The sequence below is a fragment of the Dendrobates tinctorius genome, unplaced genomic scaffold (assembly GCF_039654945.1).
Source record: "Dendrobates tinctorius isolate UK_male_01 unplaced genomic scaffold, ASM3965494v1 ptg000231l, whole genome shotgun sequence".
In the NCBI taxonomy this organism is placed as follows: Eukaryota; Metazoa; Chordata; class Amphibia; order Anura; family Dendrobatidae; genus Dendrobates; species Dendrobates tinctorius.
The window spans coordinates 21,714,967-21,741,427 of NW_027361898.1; the positions used below are offsets into that span (position 1 = coordinate 21,714,967).

Below are 26,461 nucleotides of genomic sequence, written 5' to 3' on the forward strand. Positions count from 1 at the left end.
ATGATTTAAACTTTTATTTTACTTTCTTGTAGATGGTGATAAGTAGCAATTAAAAATGTTCTAAAAAAGCAATATTAATAACTGATTTACATTGGTAATATAAAAGTATTTATACAAAACAGTACAAAATAAAAAATCAAGCCTGGTAACACTTGCATCATTACACCACGTTTCAAAAATTATTATGCAAATGCTAATTTTCTCTGATTTTCCTAGATGCAAATTAACCAGTATAATGTTCAAACCTTTTATTGGACAAACCTCCCAATGATTTCAATTTTTTTTTTTTCAACTTATCAAAAATGTTTTGTTTTTTTATCACCTTCACAATTCTTGCATCCATTGAACTTGTGAGTTTCTGGATAGTTTCTGCTTGAATTTCTTTGCAAGATGTCAGAATAGCCTCCCAAAGCAGCTGTTGTGATGTGAGCTTACCTCCCACCCTCATAGGTCTTTTGCTTGAGGTTCTGAATAGTGTTGAGGTCAGGGGGAAGGATGGTGGCCAGCAATGAGTTTCTCTCCTGTTATGCACATAGCAGCCAATGACTCAGAGGTCATTACAGCATGAGATGGTGCATTGTCATGCATGAAGATGATTTTTCTACAGTTAACATGGTTATTTTGGTACCATAGATACCATCTTACCTAGATTAATGGCTGCAGTTCACTAGCTAAGATAGCTTTTCTTAGGACAATTATAGACATCACTTGCAAGAAAACTAGAGCGGATTAAAATTCACTCAGCTTCTCCAACATGTTTCGCCATGACTAGCTTTTTCAGGGGAGTAGCTCAGCAATATCACCTCTGGAGGAACCTACACCTTGAGGTTCGCAGGACTACAGAGGAACCAGCAGCTTCAAATGACCGTTTGCTGCTTTTTAATAGTATTTTGGCAGCTGCTTTCTTAATCCTATGAATTTGTCTGGCAAAAACCTTCATCATGATGCCTTTATCTGCACCAACCCATGTGTTCTGTATTAGCCAGAAATCGCTTCACAATACGATACGATTACCGCACTTAAGTTTTCTTGAAATATCTAAATGTTTTCATACCTAAAGGCAGCACGGTGGCTCAGTGGTTAGCCCTGGGTTCGAATTCCACCAAGGACAACATCTGCAAGGAGTTTGTATGTTCTCCCCGTGTTTGCGTGGGTTTCCTCCCACATTCCAAAGGCATAGTGATAGGGAATGTAGATTGTGAGCCCCAACGGGGACAGTGATGAAAATGTGTGCAAACTGTAAAGTGCAGCGGAATATGTTAGCGCTATATAAAAATAAAGATTATTATTAAAAAAAAAATAAAGATTATACCTTGTTCAAGGCATTTCACTATTTAATGCTTTTTGGCAGCAAAGAGATCATTTTTCTTTCCCATATTACTTGAACCCTGTGGCTGCTTGACAATTTGGAACATACCTCTTAAGTAGTTTTTCGTTAATTTGGCTCACCTGGCAAACTAAATATCACAGGTGTTTGAGATTAATTTCAGTGATCCAACGAGCCCAGAGACAGAAGACCATCCATGAATTAAAAAAAAAAAAAAAAAAAAAAATATTGCACCTTAATGACAAATCCAATTTGCATAATAGTTTGGAATGTGGTGTAGATGTATCTTTATTTGCATAGCTCTCACCCTTCGAACACCTGTGCGGTCTGCTCCTGGTTGAGAATCAGGCAGGTGTTATAATGTCTCAGGACAGCCACAATGCACAAACACAGTCCCATGGTGTAACTACCAACAAGGTCTGAAGACTTTAGAAGGAGCTCTGCTTCAACAACGCTCAGCTCATTCAGCAACTGCAAGGAGGAAAGGAAAAAGTAGACAGAGCTTAATAAATGTGAAAACGTAAAAATATATTTAAAAAAAAAAGTGTATAATGCAAACCTGAATAGCAAAGTCAATAAGACCACTAATGTTAAGAGAATATTCCATCAAGTCAAAGATGAACTGGACATGTTGCACCAGAGGAAGGTGATAAGATAATCCCAAAGCAAAGCTTGTAATTTGTTCAAGTACATTTCGAGAAACCTGTAATCCGAAGAAAAGTTAAAGTTATCCACAAAATACAAAGCATATCAAATCTAGGTTGTAACAAATCTAATAATTCGCTAGTAATTATTTTATGTAATTACTAGCTGAAGAGCCCGGCGCTGCCCGGGCATAGCAACTAACTACGGTTAGTTATAACAAATTATAATGAATATAATATAATATACATACATATATATACACACACTAGTTGAAGAGCCCAGCGCTGCCCTGGCATAGTAACTAACTACGGTTAGTTATAACAAATTAAAATGAATATAATATAATATACATACATACATACATACATACATACATACATACATACATACATATATATATATATATATATATATATATATATATATACACACACACACACACACTAGCTGAAGAGCCCGGCGCTGCCTGGGCACAGTAACTAACTACGGTTAGTTATAACAAATTATAATGAATATAATATACATACATATATATACACACACTAGCTGAAGAGCCCGGCGCTGCCTGGGCACAGTAACTAACTACGGTTAGTTATAACAAATTATAATGAATATAATATAATATACATACATACATACATACATACATACATACATACATACATATATATATATATATATATATATATATATACACACACACACACACTAGCGGAAGAGCCCGGCGCTGCCCGGGCATAGTAACGTAATGTGGTTAGTTATAGTAAATTATAATTATCCTCCATCCCATAGTCCCGTGCCCATATACCCATCATACATATCCACGATCCCATAGGCCCGTGCCCATATACCCATATACCATCATACATATCCTCCATCTCATAGTCGAGTGCCCATATACCCATCACACATCCTCCATCCCATAGTCCCATGCCCATATACCCATCACACATACTCCATCCCATAGTCCCATGCCCATATACCCATTATACATATTCGCCATCCCATAGTCGAGTGCCCATATACCCATCACACATCCTTCATCCCATAGTCCCGTGCCCATATACCCATCATACATATCCGCCATCCCATAGTCCCGTGCCCATATACCCGTCATACATATCCTCAATCCCATAGTCCAGTGCCCATATACCCGTCATACATATCCTCATCCCATAGTCCCGTGCCCATATACCCGTTATACATATCCTCCATCCCATAGTCCAGTACCCATATACCCATCACACATCCTCCATCCCATAGTCAACCATTATGACATCATGAGGGGCGGGGCTTGATACACACACTTTTTCCCCATTATGTAGATAGGGGCAAAATTGTTTGGTGAATTGGAACGCGCGGGGTTAAAATTTCGCCTTACAACATAGCCTAGGACACTCTCGGGGTCCTGACATGTGACTGTGCCAAATTTTGTGGCTGAAGCTGCGACGGTGCAGATGCCAATCCCGGACATATACACACACTTGAGCTAGATATATATATACACACACACACACAAACACATACATTATATATATATATATATATATATATATATATATATATATATATATATATATATATATATATATATATATATATATATATATATATATATATATATATATATATATATATTAGCTGAAGAGCCCGGAACTTCCCGGGCATAGTAACTAACTGTGGTTAGTTATAGCAAATTATAATTATCCTCCATCCCATAGTCCCGTGCCCATATACCCATCATACATATCCACGATCCCATAGGCCCGTGCCCATATACCCATCATACATATCCTCCATCCCATAGTTGAGTGCCCATATACCCATCACACATCCTCCATCCCATAGTCCAGTGCCCATATACCCATCACACATCCTCCATCCCCTAGTCTTATGCCCATATACCCATCATACATATTCGCCATCCCATAGTCGAGTGCCCATATACCCACACACATCCTTCATTTCATAGTCCCGTGCCCATATACCCATCATACATATTCGCCATCCCATAGTCGAGTGCCCATATACCCACACACATCCTTCATTTCATAGTCCCATGCCCATATACCCATCATACATATCCTCCATCCCATAGTCCTGTGCCCATATACCCATCATACACATCCTCCATCCCATAGTCCCATGCCTATATACCCATCACACATCCTCCATCCCATAGTCCCGTGCCCATATACCCATTATGACATCATCATCACCATGGCAACAGTTATGACAACCGTTACCATTGCAACCTATTAAGACATCGTCACCAAGGCAACCATTGTGACAGCATCTTCGCCATTGCAACCTATTATGACATTAGCGTAGCCATGGCAAGCATTATGACATCATAATGAGCGGCGGGGCTTGCAACCTATGTGACATCAGCGTCGCCATGGCAACCATTATGACATCATAATGAGGGGCGGGGCTTGATACACACTTTTTCCCCATTATGTAGATAGGGGCAAAATTGTTTGGTGAATTGGAACGCGCGGGTTTAAAATTTCGACTCACAACATAGCCTAGGACACTCTCGGGGTCCAGACGTGTGACTGAGCCAAATTTTGTGGCTGTAGCTGCGACGGTGCGGATGCAAATCCCGGACATACACACATACATACATACATACATACATACATACACACCCACAATGAGCTTTATATATTAGATATATATATATCTCTCTCTGCGTGTATAGCCCTGCCCACTCCGCATAGCCACATTCATTATAATATCCCACATCATCCCGTCAGACAGAGCCACCGGACAACTACCACTAATATCCCACATCATCCCGTCAGTCTGGGGTCAGAAATAGAGCGCTGAGTGGAATTGCCCTAACTTCCATACCAATGATCCCTTTAATAGAAGCCTGGGGTGAGAATCAGAGTGCTGAGGGATTTACCCTAACTTCCATACCGGAGATCCCTTTAAGAGGGGCCTGGGGTCAGAACAAGAGCACTGAGTGGATTTGCCCTGACTTCCATACCAATGATCCCTTTGAGGGAAGATGTGCCTATAGGATGGAGGATGTGTATATGGACACGGAAGGGGTGATTCATTTGTCATGTGCTCTCTGCTCCTTTTTGGGGGGGGGGGGCAGACAATGGCTGGGAGCTTATATTTCTGAGAAAGCTAGATTTCTCCTACCATGTCAGTGTCTGCTGAGGTGTTTTCTGGAGAGGGAAAACTGTTGCTCATAGCAACCAAAACAGCTCTGGTGAAATGAAAGATGCTTAGGGATTGGTTGCAAGGAAAACTGTTGCTCATAGCAACCAATCACAGCTCATCTTCTTTTACACAGCACTGGTGAAATGAAAGACGCTTTGTGATTGGTTGGTGATACACACACATTCAGAAATATATATAGAGATATCTCAACTTAAAAGGGAACCAGTCATGTCAGAAAATGCTATCAACCAACAAATGTAGAGTTATTTTCTCCCAGGTGCCACACTTTCAGTACAGCAGCCGGACAACTTCATAACACCATTAATCCGCAGATTGACCCTATATCTGAAGGCTAATAGTGTTATTGCGCCAAATAGACGTCCTTTAAAAAGAGTAGATTAGAGCTTGGAACAGGACTAGCCCAGAGCATTTTAGGACACAGATCGCAGGTGGATTTAATTGACAAGTTGTTACCATACAGAGCTACAAAATTAGTTGTGCCTAAAAGAAAGGCCAGAAAAGAGAGGTATAAATTGGTAAAGGTCACACCACAGGCCACTGGACATTGTTACATAATATAGAACTAAGCAAATTCAAGATGGAGGCATGGAGTCAATAACTGCTGAGTCTGAAACAAAGTTCTGTAGATGAGAAGTGTACTCAGATCAATGAACAAGGTACATCTTTACAAGTGAATGTCTAGGAAGGTTTGTGTCAGCGCTGAGATTTTAGGTGGTGTTCATCAGAATAACCACACCGTAGTGATTTTACACAGTACACCACAATGTCATTTTCATAGAGTATTATGTCTGATTCACCCAAACAAGTAAAAAAGAGCAATGAACATAAAGCTAGAAGGGCATCAACAGCAAGGTGATGGAACTAACCCTAAATACAATGCCATTCTGTACCACCAACACACCACTAACTTCACACCAATCTCTATCTTGAATGGGCTACCTGAGCTGTAACTTGATGTTGGTCAAAATGTGAGAGCTGCTGAAACCGGTGGAAAATTTCTTCTGCTGTAGGAAATGCTTCGGGTTTTATCCTGCGTCTACGCTGTCCTTCATTGGACCCTAGAATGAAATTGTATACCATTATTCATCACGCTCTGCATTTCACATGACCGTATTGCAAAGATTTAGCTGATTAGTTCTAACCTGTCTCTGCCGTGCTTTTCCGGTTTAGCACCTTAAGAATGTCTCTGGTGATCTTCTTGATTACATGGCGAGCATCATCTCTTTTCCTGCCCACTCCAAACAGAACGACTAACCTCTGATTGCACTCATGACTACAAGATTCTTCCTGGAGGGGAGAAAGTTGGAGACTGAAACACAGATAAACTTAGCAGAAAAAGGAAAAAAAAAAAACAAAGTCACCACTAACCTGTGGAATAGGGAAATGAGTGGCATACTGGATGTGACGGGGTTGATCATAAAGGGAAGCCAGCAAACCATCACCACTTGATGTCTTCACTGGCCGACGGCCGTCATTCTCTCCCTCATCAGGGCCTGGGCTACATCCTTCACAACGCATGGCAGGTGAGAACATCTAAAAAGAAGTCCAGCAGCAACTCATAAGATTCATGTAAACCTTTATGCAGCATTTATCTTAAGTAAAACTAGTAATGCACATGATGTGAGGGGGTGCTAATCAGTAGTCAAGCAGCAGATATCGGAGATATTTGGGCACTCCAACCACAGATAATCCCACAGATGATATCATTATAGTGCCATTTATTCCATGGCGCTTTACATGTGAGGAGGGGTATACATAATAAATACAAGTATCAACAAGCATCATCCAGGGAGGGTAGATAGGTGGTTGGAAAGGAAGACAACACATCAAACTTACTTGGAAATCATTTTTCTCCATATCATCAAATAAAGCACCTGAACTGTGGTCAATGTCCATGGTTTCCGAAAGCGTTGTGTCCTACAATATAGATGTTGCAGAAGTTATATTGAGGTCATAGACTGAAATTAGACAAGAACAACATCCACCGACTCTCCATTCAGGAAAAGCAAGCCAGCAGTGGTTTGATGATTCTACCTATGTAATAACGAAGTAATCACACTTTACATTAAAATGTATGGTGTACACCACTTGATGTTATCTGAAGGATAAAATACTGCCAACTTCCAACTTGCACAGTGGTTTGTATGAAACTTTCAAATAGAGAGGCTAACACTTTACACTACTAAAAAAAAAAAAAAAGTTTCATCAAGGACTTCGGTCATCAACATCAAATCAGTGAGAGTCAACCACCGTCACTTCCACTAATCAGCCGTATACAGAGCCTGCAGCGGCAGGAAGGAAATTGTGGTCAGAGCCATGACACCAAAGTGCTGTACATCACGTAGGGGTCGTATTGGGTGCAATAGCTCAGCTCACGTTTACTCAAATGGGAGTTGTGCTGCAGTGTCCAAGAACCGCCACTACGACTTTACTTCCAGCAGCTATGGGACCTGTAAAAAGCTGATTGAAGTAAGCAGGTCCCAGACAAACTTTTTAATACACAAAAAAGTAGGGTATGTAATCTCAACAAACTAGGTACTCAGGATCTGAAGTTTCAGGAAGCATCACACGGACTGGGTCAGAGTAACACCTCTGGTTATCAAGCAGCAAAGAAAATTCAATCCTGGGTAAGTAAAATTCCTCTATCGCTTCATTGGGGGACACAGGAAACCATGGGTGTATGCTGCTGCCACTAGGAGGCTGACACTATGCAGAAAAAAAGTTAGCTTCTCCGCAGTGTATACCCTACCGACAAGGAAGTAGGATGCTCAGTTTAGCTTAGTGTCAGTAGGAGGTGGACACGGGTCTTTCATTAGACCCTTATCTACCTCAATGTGTGTCGTTCCTTTTCAGGTACCAGGAGAGATACAGTGTGAAAGGTCACAACTGTACTCCCACAAAGAGACTATGAGTACGGCGTGTACTGCCACCCCGTATCCTCATACGTCTAGCCGGCAGGACCCAAACCCCTAGCACAGAAGCGTGCTTAGGTGATCCAGACCTGGTCCTGGCCCTTCGTCTCCCAACTACTCGCCCACCAGAGCCTGTTAGTTGGATGAGATGTGACGTCCTGCAACATGTTTCCGGACGTCTGACACCACAGGGAGAAGAGGTAAACACCGCATAAGAAGATAGGTAAAGAAGAGAAAATCCCCCAGGTTCCGGTAGTCTAAGCCTGGCTTATATTGGGCCGAGTCCTCCCCTCTCCCTGGCCGCTCTCCTGCCGCACATGTGGGGAGCTCATTCCCTGCCGAGGTCGGCAAAGCCATCACCACCGCTCGCCGAGTGCTGTGTGTTTCAGGCTTCCCCCAGCTGGTACCCTATTCAGCAGAATAGGCGAAGGTGGGCAGCAGCCTGCTCTCCTCAGCGCGGGTCTCCCGCCCCTCCGCTTCCCCTCGCACCCGACTACCTTTCTGGTAGGATCCAGGTGATAACTCCAGAATTTTTCGGGCCTCCGCGCCGCCCCCCCTTCGTCGGCGGTCTCCTGGGTCTAATCTAGGCCCCAGCTTCAATTGCGGCCTAGTCCTCGGTAGCCCCGCCCCCGTCCTCTCTTGTTTCGGGTGGGCTTTTTTCTCGCCTGTCTTCCCTCAGCCGCTCCCTGCACCCAGCGCAAGCTCCACCCTCCGTCCGGCCTCCCTTGCTGCGCAGAGAGAATATCCTTCGCCGCCATCTTTCCGCCCCCGTTCGGGCTGTGCAGAGTGGAGTTGTGCACAGCGCGCCCTTGTCTAAGGCGGGTAGGTGGGGGCCCTGAGCGGCCATATTGGTGTGAGCACACCGGTAATGACTCTGTCCTGCCTGCGGGCAGCGCGGTCCTCGTCACCGCTCAGTTTTGCTCCTCTTCTCTCACTTGCAATATGAGATATGTCTTCCAGGACCTCGGCATCCTCCCTGCGTCGGCATCCACCACAGTGGTCGTATTCTCCCAGCGTTAGTGCCTTCACCGAACAGGACCAGCTGTTTCCTGCCTCTCTCCCCTCAGCCGAATCAGATACAATGCGGAGTATAAGCCCCTCATAGTAAAATTAAGCAGGGCCACACTTTCCGCAGGTCTAGTGATGGAGCAGAGAATCCATCTTAGCTATTGCATCTCATGTGAAATGCGCTATAGTCGTACAGTCCCTGGAGCAGTACAGTCACTAACGTAATGGTTTTCTGGAGCCGTACAGTCTCTGAAGTAACTGTACTCTTGAACTGTACAGTCACTGACGTAATCGTATTCTAGAATCGTGTATTTTCCTGGCGTAATTGTAATCTTCTGCGGCACGGTCTCTAGTGCATCAGTATGTCTGGCATAGCACACAGAGGCTTGGAGAGCCACGCTACTGTCTTCTGTATTTGCCGCATGGCGTTGGCCTGGTAGGGGATTTCACTCACACGTTTTTTTTTTTCATCGGAGATCTTATTTTGTCACACGGCTGTTGTGTTTTCGGCCATTGCAGATATGCGCCTTGATTTCAGCAGAGCAACACTCAACCATTGCTTCACACATAAAGGTGCTGGAGCCCTGGCATAGCATCTGCTCCCATATCTACTGCTCACAGGCACTCGCCCTTACTTTTTTCTGCAGCCCCCTCCGGACGCTGGCTTCATACTGCTCTAAGCAGAATAATTTGCGGCTTCTATCTCTTCACGTCTGCAGTGTTTGGGCCGGCCTTCCAGCTGGATAGAAGTTTGTGCTACCTGGCAATTGTCTACTGTGGTTCAGTGGATAAAGAAGCTGACCACAACTCACTGGTCCAGAGATTGGAACCACAGCACACAACAGAGTGCAGTTAGTCTCTTTCTGATCCCAGGCCTAATGTTTTACCGTCAGAAGAATTGACTGGTCAGAATCTACTTTACTACAGTCTTCGTAGTACGGCTTACTACACGTGAAGCCGTTATTCTACCTAATGTCCTCAGGTATCCAGATCTAGACCGCAACACAGAAGCCGTTATTCTGCCTAATGCCTTCAGGTATTCAGACCTAGACCGCTACACAGAAGCCGTCATTCTGCCTAATGCCTTCAGGTATTCAGACCTAGACCGCTACACAGAAGCCGTCATTCTGCCTAATGCCTTCAGGTATTCAGACCTAGACCGCTACACAGAAGCCGTTATTCGGTCTAATGCCGTCAGGTACCCAGTCCTTGACCGCAACACAGAAGCCGTTGTTCTACCTAATGTCATCAGGTATCCAGACCTAGACTGCACCGCAACACAGAAATGGCTGTCTTCTATACCCTTCTCCGGGTTCTCTCCACACTGATTTGTTCACAGGATACTTATAGCCGATGGCAGCTGTGCTATATCTGCTATACAGGCTTCAGAAGCACCACCTTCCAGGTACAGTAGTTCAAACGGCCGTATTACTGTGGAGACGTGTTTGGGGTTGACTACTTCAGTGGTACTGGTGTTCTGTACCGTATTCAGGCGAGTTAAACGCTCTCGCCTTCAGGTTCCTCGCGCTCTATTGCAGCAGTATTATATCTCTTATCGAGCACTTGGATAGGTCTCTACCAGACACATGCCGTCTTTCTGGTGACTCAAACGTACCCGAGGAAAATTCTATTTTTCCTCCCCATCTGACCAAGTCCAGGATTTTTTGGTTCGTTGTTATCTCCTGCCAGCTCGGGAAGTAATCTGCAATTCTGCCCCCTACTTGCTTGGCGTCATTTTTTGTCTGTCTGAACGGGAATCGTGAAAAATATTCCTGCCTCTTCCGCCGTTTGGGTAGCTCCAACATCCCGTTTTCCCTTTACCCCTGTATTGCAGGGTTTGAGTCTGGGGTGGATGATAGGGTTTTTTCTTTGGTTGTTTTGGCTCAGGAAGGTTTTTCTTCTTGTCGGTCACCTTCTCTAATAGTTCGTCCAATGCCGGCCCAAATACGTATTCGCCCTTGAATGGGATAGAGCATAACTTTGATTTTGATAGGATATCCCCACTCCACATTTTTAGCCATAGGGCTCTTCGGGTAGTGTTAGAGAGCACGGACGTTCTTGCCGCAATACGGACCGACTCCGCAGAGGAGTCTGCTAAAGAGGCGGCTGCCTTCTGAAGAAGTGGTAGAGAGGCTAGGAGATCTTCCTTTGAAGTTCCCCTTTTTATATGGTCTCCTAACTGCTGAAGCCAGAGGTACAGGGTCCTGGTTACACAGGCCGATGCAACACTTGTTTTCAAGAAAGTCGCTGAGGCTTCTCAGGACTTTCTCAATAGGCTATCCATCTTCCGGTCCAGCGGGTCTTTCAGCTGTGAGGAATACTCGAAGGGTAGCGTAGTCTTTTTAGCTACTCTGGCTACCTGGATATCCACTTTTGGGATCTCAGTCCAAGGTTTCGCGTCTTCTTCGTCCAGGGGAAATCGATCCTTCATTTCGCCCGGAATACTTAGCTTCTTTTCCGGGAGTTCCCATTCTTCCTGGATTAGACTCTGGATATTACCATGGATAGGGAAAACCATTTTCTTCCTGGATTTCAGGCCGCCAAATAGGCCACCCCGCTCAGTGCAGGATGACCTATCTTCTTCTACTCCCACTGTGTTCCTGACTGCTGAGAGTAGTTCCTCCATATCGTCTGAGGAAAAGAACCACTTCTTATCTTCTGACTGGACTGGGGTCAGTTCACCCTCTTCCCTCCAGTCCGCCGAAACCGATGATTCGGGTTCTGAATCTGAGATGTCCTCAGGGGCGTATTTCCTCTTCCTTGAGGTTGAGAGCCCCCCCCCAGATGACTGGGAGAAGGTAGACAGGGACGACTGGATTTCCTGTCGCATCATCCCTCTTAATACCTCTATCAGGGATGGTTGTTCCTCCCGTACGATTTTTGCCGTGCACTGCTGGCACAATGTCTTTTTATAATCGGAGGAGAGTTTTTTTTTTTCCTACAGATGGCGCATTTTCAGCTTGTAGGTTTTTCTTCCGTTTTTGGTGTAGGATCCTTGTCTCCCTGAAAGAGAGAGGAGGGGGGCCCCTAAGAATGGGTCCTAAACCAAAAAGGTATATACCCTTTTCCGAGTGTACTCACTGGGCCAGGGTTTGAGCTGGGCTCTGCAGACGCAACTTTCAGGGAAAGCGCATCCACCATGCAGACGTTTGTCCTACCTTATGGCGTCTTCCATCAGGGTCCTTAAATAGGAACCGAGATCCAGCTTCCTTTTCCTCATCCAATCGGATGAGATGGCTCCCCCTCAAGTTCCTGGCGCCACTATTTTTTTTACATTTCCTGCCAAAATGGCAGTGTGTTCCACTGTGGAACGCAAGGAGGAAGCGACATCGCGTCTCCGGCCTCGTGGTGCGCGTCACTTCCGGTGCATGCCGCTCAGGAGAGACAGACATGCGGCGCGCGGGGGGAGCGAATACCAGGCTGGGGAGCTACGGGAGGCCCCCAGCCCCCATTTCACCATCCAACGTTGCCGAAGCGCCGGAGGATGGTGCGGGTCCCGCTAGCAGGAATGGGGAGGAAGGTGCAGGACGATCGACCCCGGCTCATGGTAAGGAGAACCCCGGGATGTCGCCGGCCCCATCGACGGAGCACATAGCACCTCTTCATTCCTGTTTAGGGACAGGAAAACACTGGGGATTAGAGGAAGGGGAGGGCTATTTAACCTCTTGTTTCCTGTCCCTAATCAGGATGGGGAGGCAACCTCCTATGTGCTGTCGTGGAGGGGATTAGAGAAAACAGGATTTTTAGTTGCTTACTGTAAAATCTGTTTCTCTGAGCCTTCATTGGGGGGACACAGCATCCTCCCAAGTTGAACAGCTCGGTTACTGCATAATATTGTTACAGTGTGGATTTGTGCTTTCTGTGTTTTTATCTCGTCTACAAATTACTTCTCCTACTGCTTTCTCACTAACTGAACATCCTACTTCCTGTCGGTAGGGTGTACACTGCGGAGGGGAGCTAACTTTTTTTCTGCATAGTGTCAGCCTCCTAGTGGCAGCAGCATACACCCATTGTTTCCTGTGTCCCCCAATGAAGGCTCAGAGAAACAGATTTTACGGTAAGCAACTAAAAATCCTGTTTTCACATTTATTAGATGTGATTAAAAAAATACTGGTCACAATAAGGCAGCGACCCATCGCGTTTCGGAGTGAAGCCTTACTTATGGTCTTAATCATGATTAAGGCTTCACGCTGAAACGCGTTGGTTTGCTACGATGTTGTGCCCAAGTATTGTGTTAATGGAGTATTTTAACAGCGTTTAATAAACATGAAGTTTTTATTCCCCGGGATTTAATTTTCCAAGCTGGATATTTTTTGTTTGCTGCTTAATAACCTTTTTAATACACCCGCCACCAACTTACAAAATGTAGCTATTTTACACACCTCCAGTTTTATACTATTATTCGTGTCTCCCTCTTTGCGATCTGTATCATCTGCTGTGTCCTCATATGGGGAACGAGGTCGAGGTGCGTGAGGGTCCAGTCCCAGGTCTCCTCTAGATATCAGGGTGCACATATACATGTTGTGAGAAAAGACGTCATGTCGGATAAGCTCGCAAAATAGCAAAACCAGATTAAAGAATTCTACTCGTTCTCCCTCGTTTGTAGGGTCAGCTATAAGAGAAAAAAAAAAAAAAGTAAGGCGTAAAACAGTACAGAATACAATGGTAAATATACTTTAACCCTTTCACCCCCAAGGGTGGCTTGCACGTTCATGACCGGGCCAATTTTTACAATTCTGACCACTGTCCCTTTATGAGGTTATAACTCTGAAACGCTTCCATGGATCCCGGTGATTCTGACACTGTTTTCTCATGACATATTGTACTTCATGTTAGTGGTAAAATTTCATTCATAAAACTTGCGTTTATTTGTGAAAAAATCGGAAATTTGGCGAAAATTTCGCAATTTTCCAACTTTGAATTTTTATGCCATTAAAACACAGAGATACGGCACACAAAAAAACTTAAGTAACATTTCCCACATGTTTACTTTACATAAGCACAATTTTGGAACCAAAATTTTTTTTTGTTAGAAGTTATAAGGGTTAAAAGCTGACCAGCGATTTCTCATTTTTGCAACACCATTTTATTTTTACGGACCACATCACACTTGAAGCCACTTTGAGGGGTCTATATGATAGAAAATACCCAAAAGTGACTCCATTCTAAAAACTGCACCCCTTAAGGTGCTCAAAACCACATTCAAGAAGTTTATTAACCCTTCAGGTGCTTCACGGGAATTTTTTGAATATTTAAAAAAAAAAAAATGAACATTTAACTTTTTTTCACAAAAAAAATACTTCAGGTTCAATTTTTTTTATTTTACCAAGGGTAAAAGGAGAGATTGGACTGGAAAAGTTATTGTGCAATTTGTCCTGAGCACGCTGATACCTGATATGTGGGGGGGAACCACTGTTTCGGAGCGTGACAGAGCTCAGAAGCGCCGTTTGACTTTTTCAATGCAAAATTGGCTGGAATTCAGATCAGACGCCATGTCACGTTTGGAGAGCCCCTGATGTACCTAAACAGTGGAAACCCCCCACAAGTGACCCCATTTTGGAAACTAGACCCCCCCCAAGGAACTTATCTAGATATGTGGTGAGAACTTTGAACCCACAAGGGCTTCACAGAAGTTTATAACGTAGAGCGGTACAATTAAAAAATCATATTTTTTCCGCAAAAAGGAGATTTTTGTGTACTCACTGTAAAATCTCTCTTAGCCTCTAATAGGGGGACACAGAACCATGGGTGTTATGCTGCTGTTCACTAGGAGGCGACACTATGCATAATCTGAAAAAGATTAACTATGGCTCCTCCTCTGCAGTATACACCCCTGGACGGCGTTAGCCATCTCCAGTTTTGAGCAAAAGCATTAGGAGGAATGTAACAGAAATAACAATCATGCCTGTAAGAAGGCTACTATGTACGAGCTCAAAGAACAATATGAGAACGTCCCCCAATTAGAGGCTAAGAGAAAGAGATTTTACGGTGAGTACACAAAAATCTCCTTTACTCTGTCACCTCATTGGGGGACACAACCATGGGACGTCCTAAAGCAGTCCCTGGGTGGGAAGCAATGGACGAATATTGTGCTAGCAGGTCCCTAAACTTGGGGCACTGCCGCCTGCAGAACCCGTCTACCCAGGCTCGCATCCGCTGAGGACTGGGTATGAACACTGTAGTGTTTCGTAAACATGTGTAGGCTAGTCCAAGTGGCCGCTTTACACACTTGTTGTGCCGAATGGCCCAGGAGGCCCCTACTGCCCGCGTAGAGTGCGCCGTGATACCGGCCGGAAGAGAGGAATTGCTAAGTCTGTAAGCCTCTTGTATGGTGGACTTGATCCACCTGGCAAGGGTAGCTTTAGAAGCCGGCAGACCCTTGCGAATGCCCTCCGGAAGAAGAAAAAGAGAATCAGACTTCCGGAAGGGTGCATGTTATGAATGAGTCACCGTAGGAGGCAAAAATAGAATTGCTAGCTAAGTCCAGAAAACCAGAGAAGTTGGCAGCTATCGGATTGCAGACCCCTGATCCTATCCACAACAACTAACAGTAGCCGTGGGGGGTTCCTACGATGCCCTAGACCCCTCGATCACAGCCGGAGAATTAAATAGGCCTAAAGAAAGAAAGGGGAAATCTAAACTGCCCCAGAGCAGACCCCAAAGCAATAGGCAGCCCCCAACATATAATGACGGTGAAGCAAGATGAAAACACTAACACAGACAGAAAGATAGACTAAGCAAAGACGGGGCCCAAGCTAACTAGATAGGAAAGGACAGGAAGGCTGCTGTCTGCAATTCGTGAAAAACCCTATGAAAATAAGAGCCAACAAACTGACAGTGAAAAAGGCCCTGAAGACGCTAGGCTTCAAAAAAAGCTATGTCAGTACTCAGGAATATTCTGAAGACAGAGCAACCGGTAAAAGGAGATTCAGCTCACCCCAGCAGGGAATGGAAGAATCCAGAAAAGCAAGGAAAACAAAAAACAAAACACAAATGCTAACAGGCAAAGCAGAAAACTTAGCTTTAGAGGAGCAGGAATCAGACTGGTCTCCTAGAAGTCCACAGAGAAATCACCCGCAGGGCAGAAGGGCGTCGGCAGCCTTATATCCAGTCCGTGACTCCACTCAGCCAGTCATCCTCATTAGGCTCAGGTGCCTGATAATCAGGCTCATTACCTTCCTTTACCAGAATAGGGAGTTCACCAGACCTCCGTGACGAAGGGGAAAATGAACTCTCAACAGGTGCAGTCCTAGACACGTATATACGCAATGCCCTGACGAGGTCAAGCGTATGCAGAGCCTTCTCCACTCTATGAACCGGGCAAAGGGATGGCATCGAAATTTCTTCATTGAGGTGGAGGGTGGACACAACCTTCGGAGGAAGCATGGTACTGTACAGAGAACCACCCTGTCCTGGTGAAAAGTTAGGAAAGGCCGTTTGCAGGAAAGTACTGACAATTCAGACACCCTGCGCAGCGAGGTGATTGCCACCAGAAAAAACACTTTCTGTGACAGTATTCCAGTGGGCGTCTGTAGGGAGGAACCTGACACCTGGCTCTTAAGCGAGCCTAGGGATAGCCCGGCGTCGAGGCCCGACTGAAGAAAACGCAGCACCTTCAGTAGGGAGTAAGGGAGTGGGACCTGTCCATGAGATTCACACCAGGCAAAAAAAGCTCTCCAGGTACGATAATAAATCTTGGCGGAGACTGGCTTTCTTGCTCTGATCATAGTTGTGTTGACGTCTGGTGAGAGCCCTGCTTGGGTTAGAACCCAGGTTTCAAGGGCCACGCAGTCAAATTGAGAGCCCCTGAGTTCTGGTGGAAGAACGGCCCTTGTGACAGAAGATCGGGACGGTCGGGGAGACCCCAGGGGGCGTCTGCTGTAAGTTGCACGACGTCGGCGTACCATGTACGTCTGGGCCAGTCCGGAGCGATCAAGATGGTTGGAACTCCCTCTTGTTTGATCTTCCTCACGACTCTGGAGATCAGGGGGATGGGTGGAAAAATGTACAGAAGCTGGAACTGGGTCCAGCCCTGCCCCAGGCATCTGCTCTGAGTGATCGCGGGTCGCGGGTCCTGGCCATGAAATTGGGGACTTTGGCATTGAAATGAGATGCCATTAGGTCCACGTCCGGGGTCCCCCAGCGATGGCAGATCTGGTGAAAAATTTCGGGATGGAGAGACCACTCCTCCGCGTCCATTCCTTGTCTGCTGAGGAAGTCGGCTTCCCAGTTGTTCACACCCGGAATGTGGACCGCTGAGAGTACCGACCTTGTCTCTTCCGCCCAGTGGAGGATATGTGCTACTTCTCTCATTGCCTGGGCACTACGGGTCCCGCCTTGGTGATTCACATATGCCACCGCCGTGGCATTGTCCGACTGTATCCTTATGTGAGAGGCTGTCAGCAAGCGATGAAAGGCTCTCAGTGCCAGGAAGATGGCCCGAATTTCTAGAATATTGATGGGCAAAGTCAGTTCCGCTGGTGACCACTTGACTTGTGCCCTGTGATGTAGGTGTACCGCACCCCAACCTGTCAGGCTTGCATCGGTGGTCAGGAGACCTTCCAGTGACCTGAGAGAAACGATATTCCACTTGCAAGCGAAGTTGGCTTGAGCCACCATTGTAGGGACCTCCTGGTTGACGATGTCAACCGGAATTCCCTGTCGAGGGAGAAGGGGTTCCTGTCCCAAGATTTGAGGATGGCGAGTTGGAGAGGCCTGAGGTGAAACTGGGCAAATGGTACCGCCTCCATTGCTGCTGCCATCCTGCCGAGGACTCTCATGGAAAACCGGAGGGATCGAGGAGGGTTGCGGAGGAGTATGAGAACTCCCAGACGGAGAGCCAGTGTCTTGTCCCTGGGTAGGAGCACCAGTCCCCTGGAAGTGTTGAATAGCATCCCTAGGAATGTCAGGGCCTGACTCGGTGTAGTTGATGACTTCTGTAGGTTGACTAACCAGCCCAGGCGACTCAGTGTGTCGATTCTGATTGAGACACTGTCCTCGCAGTCCTTGAAGGTGGGAGCCTTGATGAGAAGGTCGTCCAGGTATGGAACGACTACAATGCCTCTGGAGTGTAGACCGTCCATGGTAGCTGCCATGACCTTGGTAAACGTTCTTGGAGCTGTGGCAAGCCCGAACAGGAGAGCTACGAACTGGTAGAGGTCATGGTTGATCGCGAACCTGAGAAGCCGTTGATGGGCGGAAGCAATTGGTATGTGGAGGTATGCGTCTTGTATATCTATGGAGGCGAGATATTCTCCCTGCTCCATGGACGCAATGATGGACCGAAGGGAGTCAATGCGGAAATGACAAACCCGTATATATTTGTTAAGCTGTTTTAGGTCTAGTATGGGCCGGACGCTGCCTCCTTTTTTTGGGGACTATGAATAGATTGGAGTAGAACCCTCTGAAGCGTTCGTTCACGGGAACCGGTACCACGATTTCTGCTTGAAGAAGAGAGGAGACCGCTTGGTGGAAGGCACGAGCCTTGTCTGGCGGTTTTGGTAGAACAGAGAGGAAGAACCGGTTCGGTGGACTGGAAGTGAACTCTATCTTGTATCCGGAAGACACTATTTCCCTGACCCACCTGTCTTCTGTAATAGGCAGCCAGACTTGCTGAAAGAGTAGAAGTCGCCCGCCTACTGGTGGTGTGTCTTCCGGAGTTCGTGAGTCATGATGAAGCGAAGTTCTGAGTCTTTCCTCCCTTGGGTTTCGCTTGGCCTGGTTTTGACTGCCAGGTCCTGTCTGGCCTCTGCGCCACCCATGGGTTGTGCCTGCGTGGAGAACGGTTACGATTTTGTGCTGGTCGTGAGACGGACCAGCCCGAAGAATTCCGAAAGGATCGGAATCGTGTTTGGTTACGCTGTTTGAACGTGCGTCTAGGTTTCAACGGAGGGAGAAAAGTACTCTTACCCCCAGTGGCGTTGGATATCATTGTGTCCAACTTTTCACCAAAAAGTCGTCCACTGAAGTACGGGAGGTGCGCGAGGGACTTTTTTGAGGCCGCATCCGCTTTCCATTGCCGCAGCCAGAGGATACGCCGGATCGTGATGGCGTTTGCTGCTATCCCCGCTACACCTCTTGCACAGTCCAGGGCTGCATGAAGTATGTAATCTGCTACAACTGCTATTTGAACCGCTTGGTCCGAAAGCCCGGGATTTGAAGTTTGAAGACCCTCTTGCAATGCTTTGGCCCAAGCCAGGATGGCCTTGGCCGCCCATACTGAAGTGAAGGCAGGGGCCAGCGAGGCCCCTGCCACTTCGAAAACTGAGCGGACCATGCGGTCTACCTGCCGGTCTGCTGTGTCCCTGAGGGTTGAGCTATCCGGCAGTGAGAGTAGGGTCTGTGCTGCTAGCCTAGAGACTGGGGGATCCACTTCAGGTGGGCCTGTCCACCCCTTGGTGTCCTTCTCTGGGAAGGGGTACCTTGCTTCCAAATATTTGCGATTGGCAAATTTCTTCTCAGGCTGCGAGAACTGTTTAGTAAGTATCTTCGGAAATTCCAGGTGATTAGGGAAGACCTTAGGTGGTTTTAGGACACTTTCAAAGCAAATCTTGTGTTCTGGGGCTTCCGGGGTTGGATCAGAAATTTCAAGCACCCGGTGGATGGAAGAGACTATGTCCTCAACTAGCGCTGTAGTGCTAGGGGGACAAGGTACCGCAGATCTCTGTTTCGTTATCTGAATCGGAGTCACAGATGCCTTCCGAATCCTGCGCATCGCTCAGGGGTTCCCTGGTGGGTGAGCTGGGGCGGAGGTCTTCTTGCGGAGATCTGCGTTGTCTGTCTCTGGTAGGGGACGGTCCAGGCGACGTGGGACTACGGCGTCTCTCCCTGGAGGGGGATGACCGTGTGCTATGGGGTGACGCAGAGGAACGTGACGTGTGGGTCCGCTTACGTCTGGGAGAGCCAGAAACGGCCTGTCCCTGGTTGGAGCTGTCCCTTTGCTGGCTAACGCTCATAGCCGATACATGACCCTGCAGAGCCTGGAGTAATGTGGAAGTCAGGTTATCTATGGACTGCGTCATAGACTGTGACATCTGGGTAGCCCATTCCGGCGTGGTAGCGGCCGCTGAAGTTATGATAGGGGCTTCCTGGGGCTCTGACCCAGTATTTGGGATACAATCCTTGCAGTGCGGGTACATGCTGCCACTGGGGAGAGTGGCTTTGCAAGCTGTGCAAAAAGCATAAAAACAGCCCTGCCTGGTTCTTTTCCTTGAGCCCGGCATAGTGCACAGAGGCTGGCTAGCAGAGGAACGTACAGGGGTGGCTGCGCAGGGGAAACTATAGGAAAAACCTTCTAGGTAATATGGATTCACAGCCGAGTAAGGAGAACCCGGCTGTGATCTTACCCCACCAGTGTGCCCCTGGTTCCAGCGCCGACAACTCACAGTCCTGACCCCCCAGAGACTGCTGGTGTTGCTGCTGTTGTATGAGACCGCGTCTGCTGCAGCGAAAATGGCCGCGGAGGAGATGAAGAGGAAGGAGAAGGGGGCGGAGAGCTGAAAAAGAGCGCGCAGGACCATGTAAAAGTGCGCCCCTTCTGCCTCAATCCGCCCCATTTGTGACACTGTGCAGAGTCATATTTGTCATCCGGGGGGCGGCGATCTCATCTAGGCCGAAGCCGCGGCCTAAATTATAGTTCTATGCCCAGGAAGTGCTAGTGTTCCAGGCCGGCGCGGTAGTTTGGGGGGGGGGGGGTGGGGGCGGATTTTAACTGGTCCCCCCCGGATTGAAAGGCAGGCTAGCGGTGGGGCCACAACCTGAAGCGGGGCCCTTTGATGGGCCCCCCTGCGGCGCTGTAAACTAATGCTGCCACAGACACAGGGGCACAGAGAGCCCTGCGTCTGCATGTGCTATGCCTGTCCGTACTCCCCTCGGCCCGGACAGAAGCCCGCAACTAGCTGGGGTCCCTGGATGCCATGGAACAGACCCTACCTGCGGAGTCTCAACCTAATACCCCCAGAGGGGGATTAGGGAGGGTGCTGCTGTCACCGTCAGAGGGCTTCTTCCTCGCCTCGACCTCAACCGAAGACCAAAGGGAATTGGGGAAGGAGGGGGTTCTCAACTTCGAACCAACACCTGCAGGCCTGGGCAAGAAGTGACATGGGGAACCGCCATCTCAACCTCAACTTGGCACCCCATAATAGGGGGCCGAGGAAGGAGCCATGCCGGGAGTCTCATTTAGGAGACCCACTTATCTTCATCTGTTTCCGGAAAGAAAGAAAAAAATGAAAAAACCTTTAGGTGTGCCTCCTTGCGACACTAAGCAAAAACTGGAGAAGGCCGACGCCGTCCAGGGGTGTATACTGCAGAGGAGGAGCCATAGTTAATCTTTTTCAGATTATGCATACTGTCACCTCCTAGTGGACAGCAGCATAACACCCATGGTTCTGTGTCCCCCAATGATGCGACAGAGTAAATGATCTTTTCACCCCCAATTTTTATTTTCCCAAGGGTAACAGGACCCTAAAAGTTATTGTGCAATTTGTCCCGAGTACGCCGATACCCCATATGTGGGTGTAAACGACTATTTGGGCGCATGGCAGAGCTCGGAAGGGAAGCAGCGCCATTTGACGTTTTTGGCTGGAATTGAGATCGGACACCATATCGCATTTGTAAAGCCCCTGATGTACCTAAACAGTGGAAACCCCCCACAAATGACACCATTTTGGAAACTAAACCCCCTAAGGAACTTATCTAGATGTGTGGTGAGCACTTTGAACCCCCAAGGGCTTCACAGAAGTTTATAATGCCCGGGCGTGAAAATAAAAAAATCGTAGTTTTCCACAAACATGATCATTTAGTCCCCCATTTTTTTTTATTTTCCCAAGGGTAACAGGAGAAATTGGACCCCAAACGTTGTTGTCCAATTTGTCCTGAGTACGCTGATACCCCATATGTGGGAGAAAACTACTGTATGGGCACACGTCGGGGCTCGGAATGGAAGTAGTGACGTTTTGGAATGCAGACTTTGATGGAATGGTCTGCGGGTGTCATGTGCGTTTGGAGAGCCTCTGATGTGCCTAAACTATTGAAACTCCCCACAAGTGACCCCATTTTGGAAACTAGACCCCCCCCACAGAACTTATCTAGATGTGTGGTGAGCACTTTGAACCCCCAAGTGCTTCACAGAAGTTTATAACGCCCAGGCGTGAAAATAAAAAAATCATTTTTTTTTTCCACAAAAATGATATTTTTGCCCCCAATTTTTTATTTTCCTAAGGGTAACAGGAAAATAGGACCCCAAAAGTTGTTTTGCAATTTGTCCCGAGTAGGCTGGTACCTCATATGTGGGGGTAAAACACTGTTTGGGCGCATGGCAGAGCTTGGAAGGGAAGGAGCACCATTTGACTTTTTCAAAGCAGAATTGGCTGGAATTGAGATCAGACACCATGTTGCGTTTGGAGAGCACCTGATGTGCCCAAACAGTGGAAACCCCCCAATTATAACTCCAACCCTAACCCCAACACACCCCTAGCCCTAACTCTAGCCCTAACCCTAATGGGAAAATGGAAATAAATACATTTTTTAATTTTATTATTTTTCCCTAACTAAGGGGGTGATAACGGGGGGTTTGATTTACTATTTATGGCGGGTTTGTATGTTTGGCAGCTGTCGCATGCTAAAAGACGCTTTTTATTGTAAAAATAGTTTTTTTATCACCACATATTGAGAGCTATAATTTTTCCATATTTTGACCCACCGAGTCATGTGAGGTCTTATTTTTTGCGGGACGAGTTGACGTTTTTATTGGTATAATTTTCGGGCACGTGACATCTTTTGATCTCTTTTTATTCCGATTTTTGGGACGCAGAATGAACAAAAACCAGCGTTTCATGAATTTCTTTTGGGGGGTGCGTTTACACCGTTCCACGTGGGGTGAAATTGATAAGACGGTTTTATTCTTCGGGTCAGTACGGTTACAGCGATACCTCATTTAGGTCTTTTTTTATGTTTTGGCGCTTTTATGCAATGAAAACAATTTTATATAAAAAATAATTATTTTTGCATCGCTTTATTCTGCGAGCTATAACTTTATTTTTTTGCGGATGATGCTGTATGGTGGCTCGTTTTTTGCGGGACGAGATGACGTTTTCAGCAGTACCATGAATATTTATATGCGTCTTTTTGATCGCGCGTTATTGCACTTTTTGTTCGGCAGTATGATAATAAATCATTTTTTTGCTTCGTTTTTTATTTTTTAAGGGGTTCGCTAAAGGGGTTAACTAATGGGACATTTTTATAGGGTGGGTCGATACGGACGCGGCGATACCAAATATGTGTACTTCTATTGTTTTTTTTATTTCCAAAATATGAATTTTAGGGATTTTTTTTTTTATTTAGCGATTTTTTTAAAATTTATTTTTACACTTTTTTTTTTTTTTTTAAACTTTATTACATTGTCCCAGGGGGGACATAACTGTCATGTGACAGATCGCTGATCTGTTACATCACAGATCACTGTGACAGATCAGCGATCTGTCACAGGCACTGCACTTGGCTTCCTCGTGCCTGCGCTTTGCAGGCACTGAGGAAGCCAGCTCCCTGCAGGCCCCCGAAGGTCCCCCGTCGCCATCAGGGACCAGCAGGGATGGAGCCCCCCCGCAGCAGCGCTGCACATTGCGCTGCTGTGGGGGGGGGCTCAGGGAAGCACGGAGGAAGCCCCCTCCCTGCCGATGCTTCCTTTTAACCCCCGGTACACCGCGATCGTGTTTGATCGCCGTGTACAAGGGGTTAATGTGTCGAGGGCGGTCCGTGACCGCCCGACACATTATCACAGCTGACACCCGGCACAATCAGCCGACACCCGGCCGCGATTAGCGGCGCTCACGTGAGCGCCGCTGATCGCGCTAGACGTACTATCCCGTCCATGGGCATAGGGGCCCGGGTCCCATGGACGGGATAGTACGTCTGATGTCAGAAAGGGGTTAATGTTTATAAACAAATTATATTACGCAAGTTCATGCCCCATATGACCCAACACATGGGAGAACATGTATGTAAAATGCGTTTTTTGAGCACTCACTTTACAAAACTGCTTGAAAAAGTGGCAGAAAAAGGTTTAAGCTTTCGATTATTCCTGATCAACACAGAATTATCAATCCTATAGTTTTGTTGCTGGTTGATATTGGCTAAAGAAACTCTGAATATAAAAGCCTTCATGCTGTGACCAAAGTCACAGCATACACAGCAGTCACAACCCGCTCATCACATCTGAGCAGTCCATACTCACTTAACACTGGGGCTTGGGTATCAAGAAACTGGAGGAGGACATCCTGAAATACAGGGGGTGAACTGAGTGCAGACAAAGATCCAGAAGACACGGACCCTTTTTCATCAACTGCTTCAGAGTCTCCACATCTCTGAGAAAGAATAGAGACACAAAACTTTCAAATTAAAAAAAAAAAAAAAAAAAAAAAAAAAAAAAAAAACACTTTAGATAACTATAAGGAAGCAAAGTGATTTCCTATAGATACCTCAGCTTCAATCTCCATCTGTCTCTTCTCCAACAATTTAGCTACAACTAAGGCACGGTGATGTCCATAGCGTTTGCAACTCACAGCCCACTCACACAGCAGGGCAACAACAGCATCGTCATCTGGCGAGATCTACAAAATAAGAGGCATCAGAAATACCTAAACCACAGACAGAATCAAGTCTAGTACAGCGAAAAGAGACCGCTCCATCACCTCGTGACCATCCTTGCCGAGGCCCAATCCAAAGATACGATTATAAAGAGAATCCAGGTTGTTACTAAAGTCTGACTTCTCAAAACTGTGGCTATCCAGAACCTCCAGAGTATGAAGAACACGTCCAATGGGAAATCCTAAAATGTGAGAGTAGCTTATTAAACAAAAAACAACTGAAAAGGAACTAAAAAGAACCTAAAGCTCTGTATACAGCACAATAGTACCTGCTGTAGCTTCCTGACATTTATCAAATGACCACCGGACCTCTACCGCTCGTCCTCGCTCCTTTATCTGCTGCTCCATTTCCCGAAGTTTTCTTCGAACCTGAGGCATACATGTAACTAGTGAGAAAAACGTCCAACAAAAGATCAAAGCACTGAGAGAATCGACTGGAAACCTTTATGCCTTGTTTACCTGCTGTGTGAATGCAGAATTGCCCCCTGGCATGGGCAGACTAGAAGGAGCAATTGGAAGGTGATCCAAAGGGGACCCAGTCTTAATTCTGTTGTCAGTCAAAGAGTAATGCCATACAAGAGCACTGGGACAACACAGAACAATACTCTGCAAAGAAGAGGAAAAAGTAAAGTTATATTATCCAAAACAGTAAAACTACTAATGACATTTCTATCATACAATCATAATTTCTGTGAAATGGTAGCCTCAACCCAGAGGACAAATATGGTAAAACCGAAAGGGAAAAAACCTCACCATAATATCTATTTGTGCATGGTGGAAAAAAAAACTACAGATCAAAAAAACAGAACAAGTTGGTGCACAATGCAGACTGTACAATACTTTCTTTGCATGAGATATGTAGGAACCTAATTACCGGCTGGCAATGTTGTGCAGATGGATAAGCAGCACTAAGCAGGCATTATGGTGCCAAAGCAACCAGCCTAATGGTGGTCTTCTGGTCTCTGAATAAACTGCTGACACGTTCCTCCCGATTGCAGATCTGGTGTATGAGTCTGGCTGTCTTTCTTTTGCATAAACTGTTCAATAGTATATGACATCACTCTAAAATGCGGTAAGAAATTAGATCTACAGCCAGTCCATCCAAAGTGTTTCAGAGATGTACAACACACAGTATTATACCTCACTCTGTTGGAGTGGCGGTGCCCGAGGAGAGATCAGTCCGTAATTATAAATGAAGGAAAACCTCGTTACTCAGGGTTTGAGCAGTAGAATGACACTTATTTAGGCAATCCAATTGCAATATACACATTTGTATCCTAAATTCCAGACCTTCATCAGAAGAGAATGGATTGCTATGGCTTGTGATAGTTCATTATGTGGAGCGCAGAACGGACCAAACTCTCAAATATATATTGCAATTGGATTGCCTACATAAAGCTGTCATAATACTACTGCTCAAACCCCAAGTGCCGTGTGTCAGAGCAGCGCTCTCCCTCTATACCTGGAACGCTGAGAGGGTATGGAAGCCGCTACCAACTGGGGCACTTCCCACAGAACAACCCTTAATTGGACTAATGAGCAACTCATGCAAAAGAAAACACAAACCAGAACCATACACCAGTACAATAACTGGGAGTAACTTGTTACTCCGAGAACAGAAGACCACCATCAGGTTAGTTGCTTTGGCACCATAATGACTGCTTAGTGCTTCTTACTCATATGTGAAATTTGCCAGCAGATAATTAGGTTCCTTTGTATCTCATTCAAAG

General features: G+C 46.2%; 1 protein-coding gene across 2 annotated transcripts in view; it reads right to left on the reverse strand.

Moving 5' to 3' along the window:
- Positions 1–26,461, reverse strand: part of MED12 (mediator complex subunit 12) — a 179,997-nt gene that overhangs the window by 102,006 nt on the left and 51,530 nt on the right. For both annotated transcript variants that reach the window (XM_073556161.1, XM_073556162.1), the window contains exons 8-19: positions 25,191–25,337; positions 25,001–25,100; positions 24,777–24,913; positions 24,564–24,695; positions 24,320–24,449; positions 13,473–13,702; positions 7,007–7,087; positions 6,539–6,703; positions 6,313–6,457; positions 6,110–6,228; positions 1,887–2,030; positions 1,635–1,798 (exon numbers count right to left, since the gene is read on the reverse strand). In XM_073556161.1, coding sequence (XP_073412262.1) covers positions 1,635–1,798; positions 1,887–2,030; positions 6,110–6,228; positions 6,313–6,457; positions 6,539–6,703; positions 7,007–7,087; positions 13,473–13,702; positions 24,320–24,449; positions 24,564–24,695; positions 24,777–24,913; positions 25,001–25,100; positions 25,191–25,337 — 1,694 coding nt within the window. The remainder of the gene's footprint in view (positions 1–1,634; positions 1,799–1,886; positions 2,031–6,109; positions 6,229–6,312; positions 6,458–6,538; positions 6,704–7,006; positions 7,088–13,472; positions 13,703–24,319; positions 24,450–24,563; positions 24,696–24,776; positions 24,914–25,000; positions 25,101–25,190; positions 25,338–26,461) is intronic.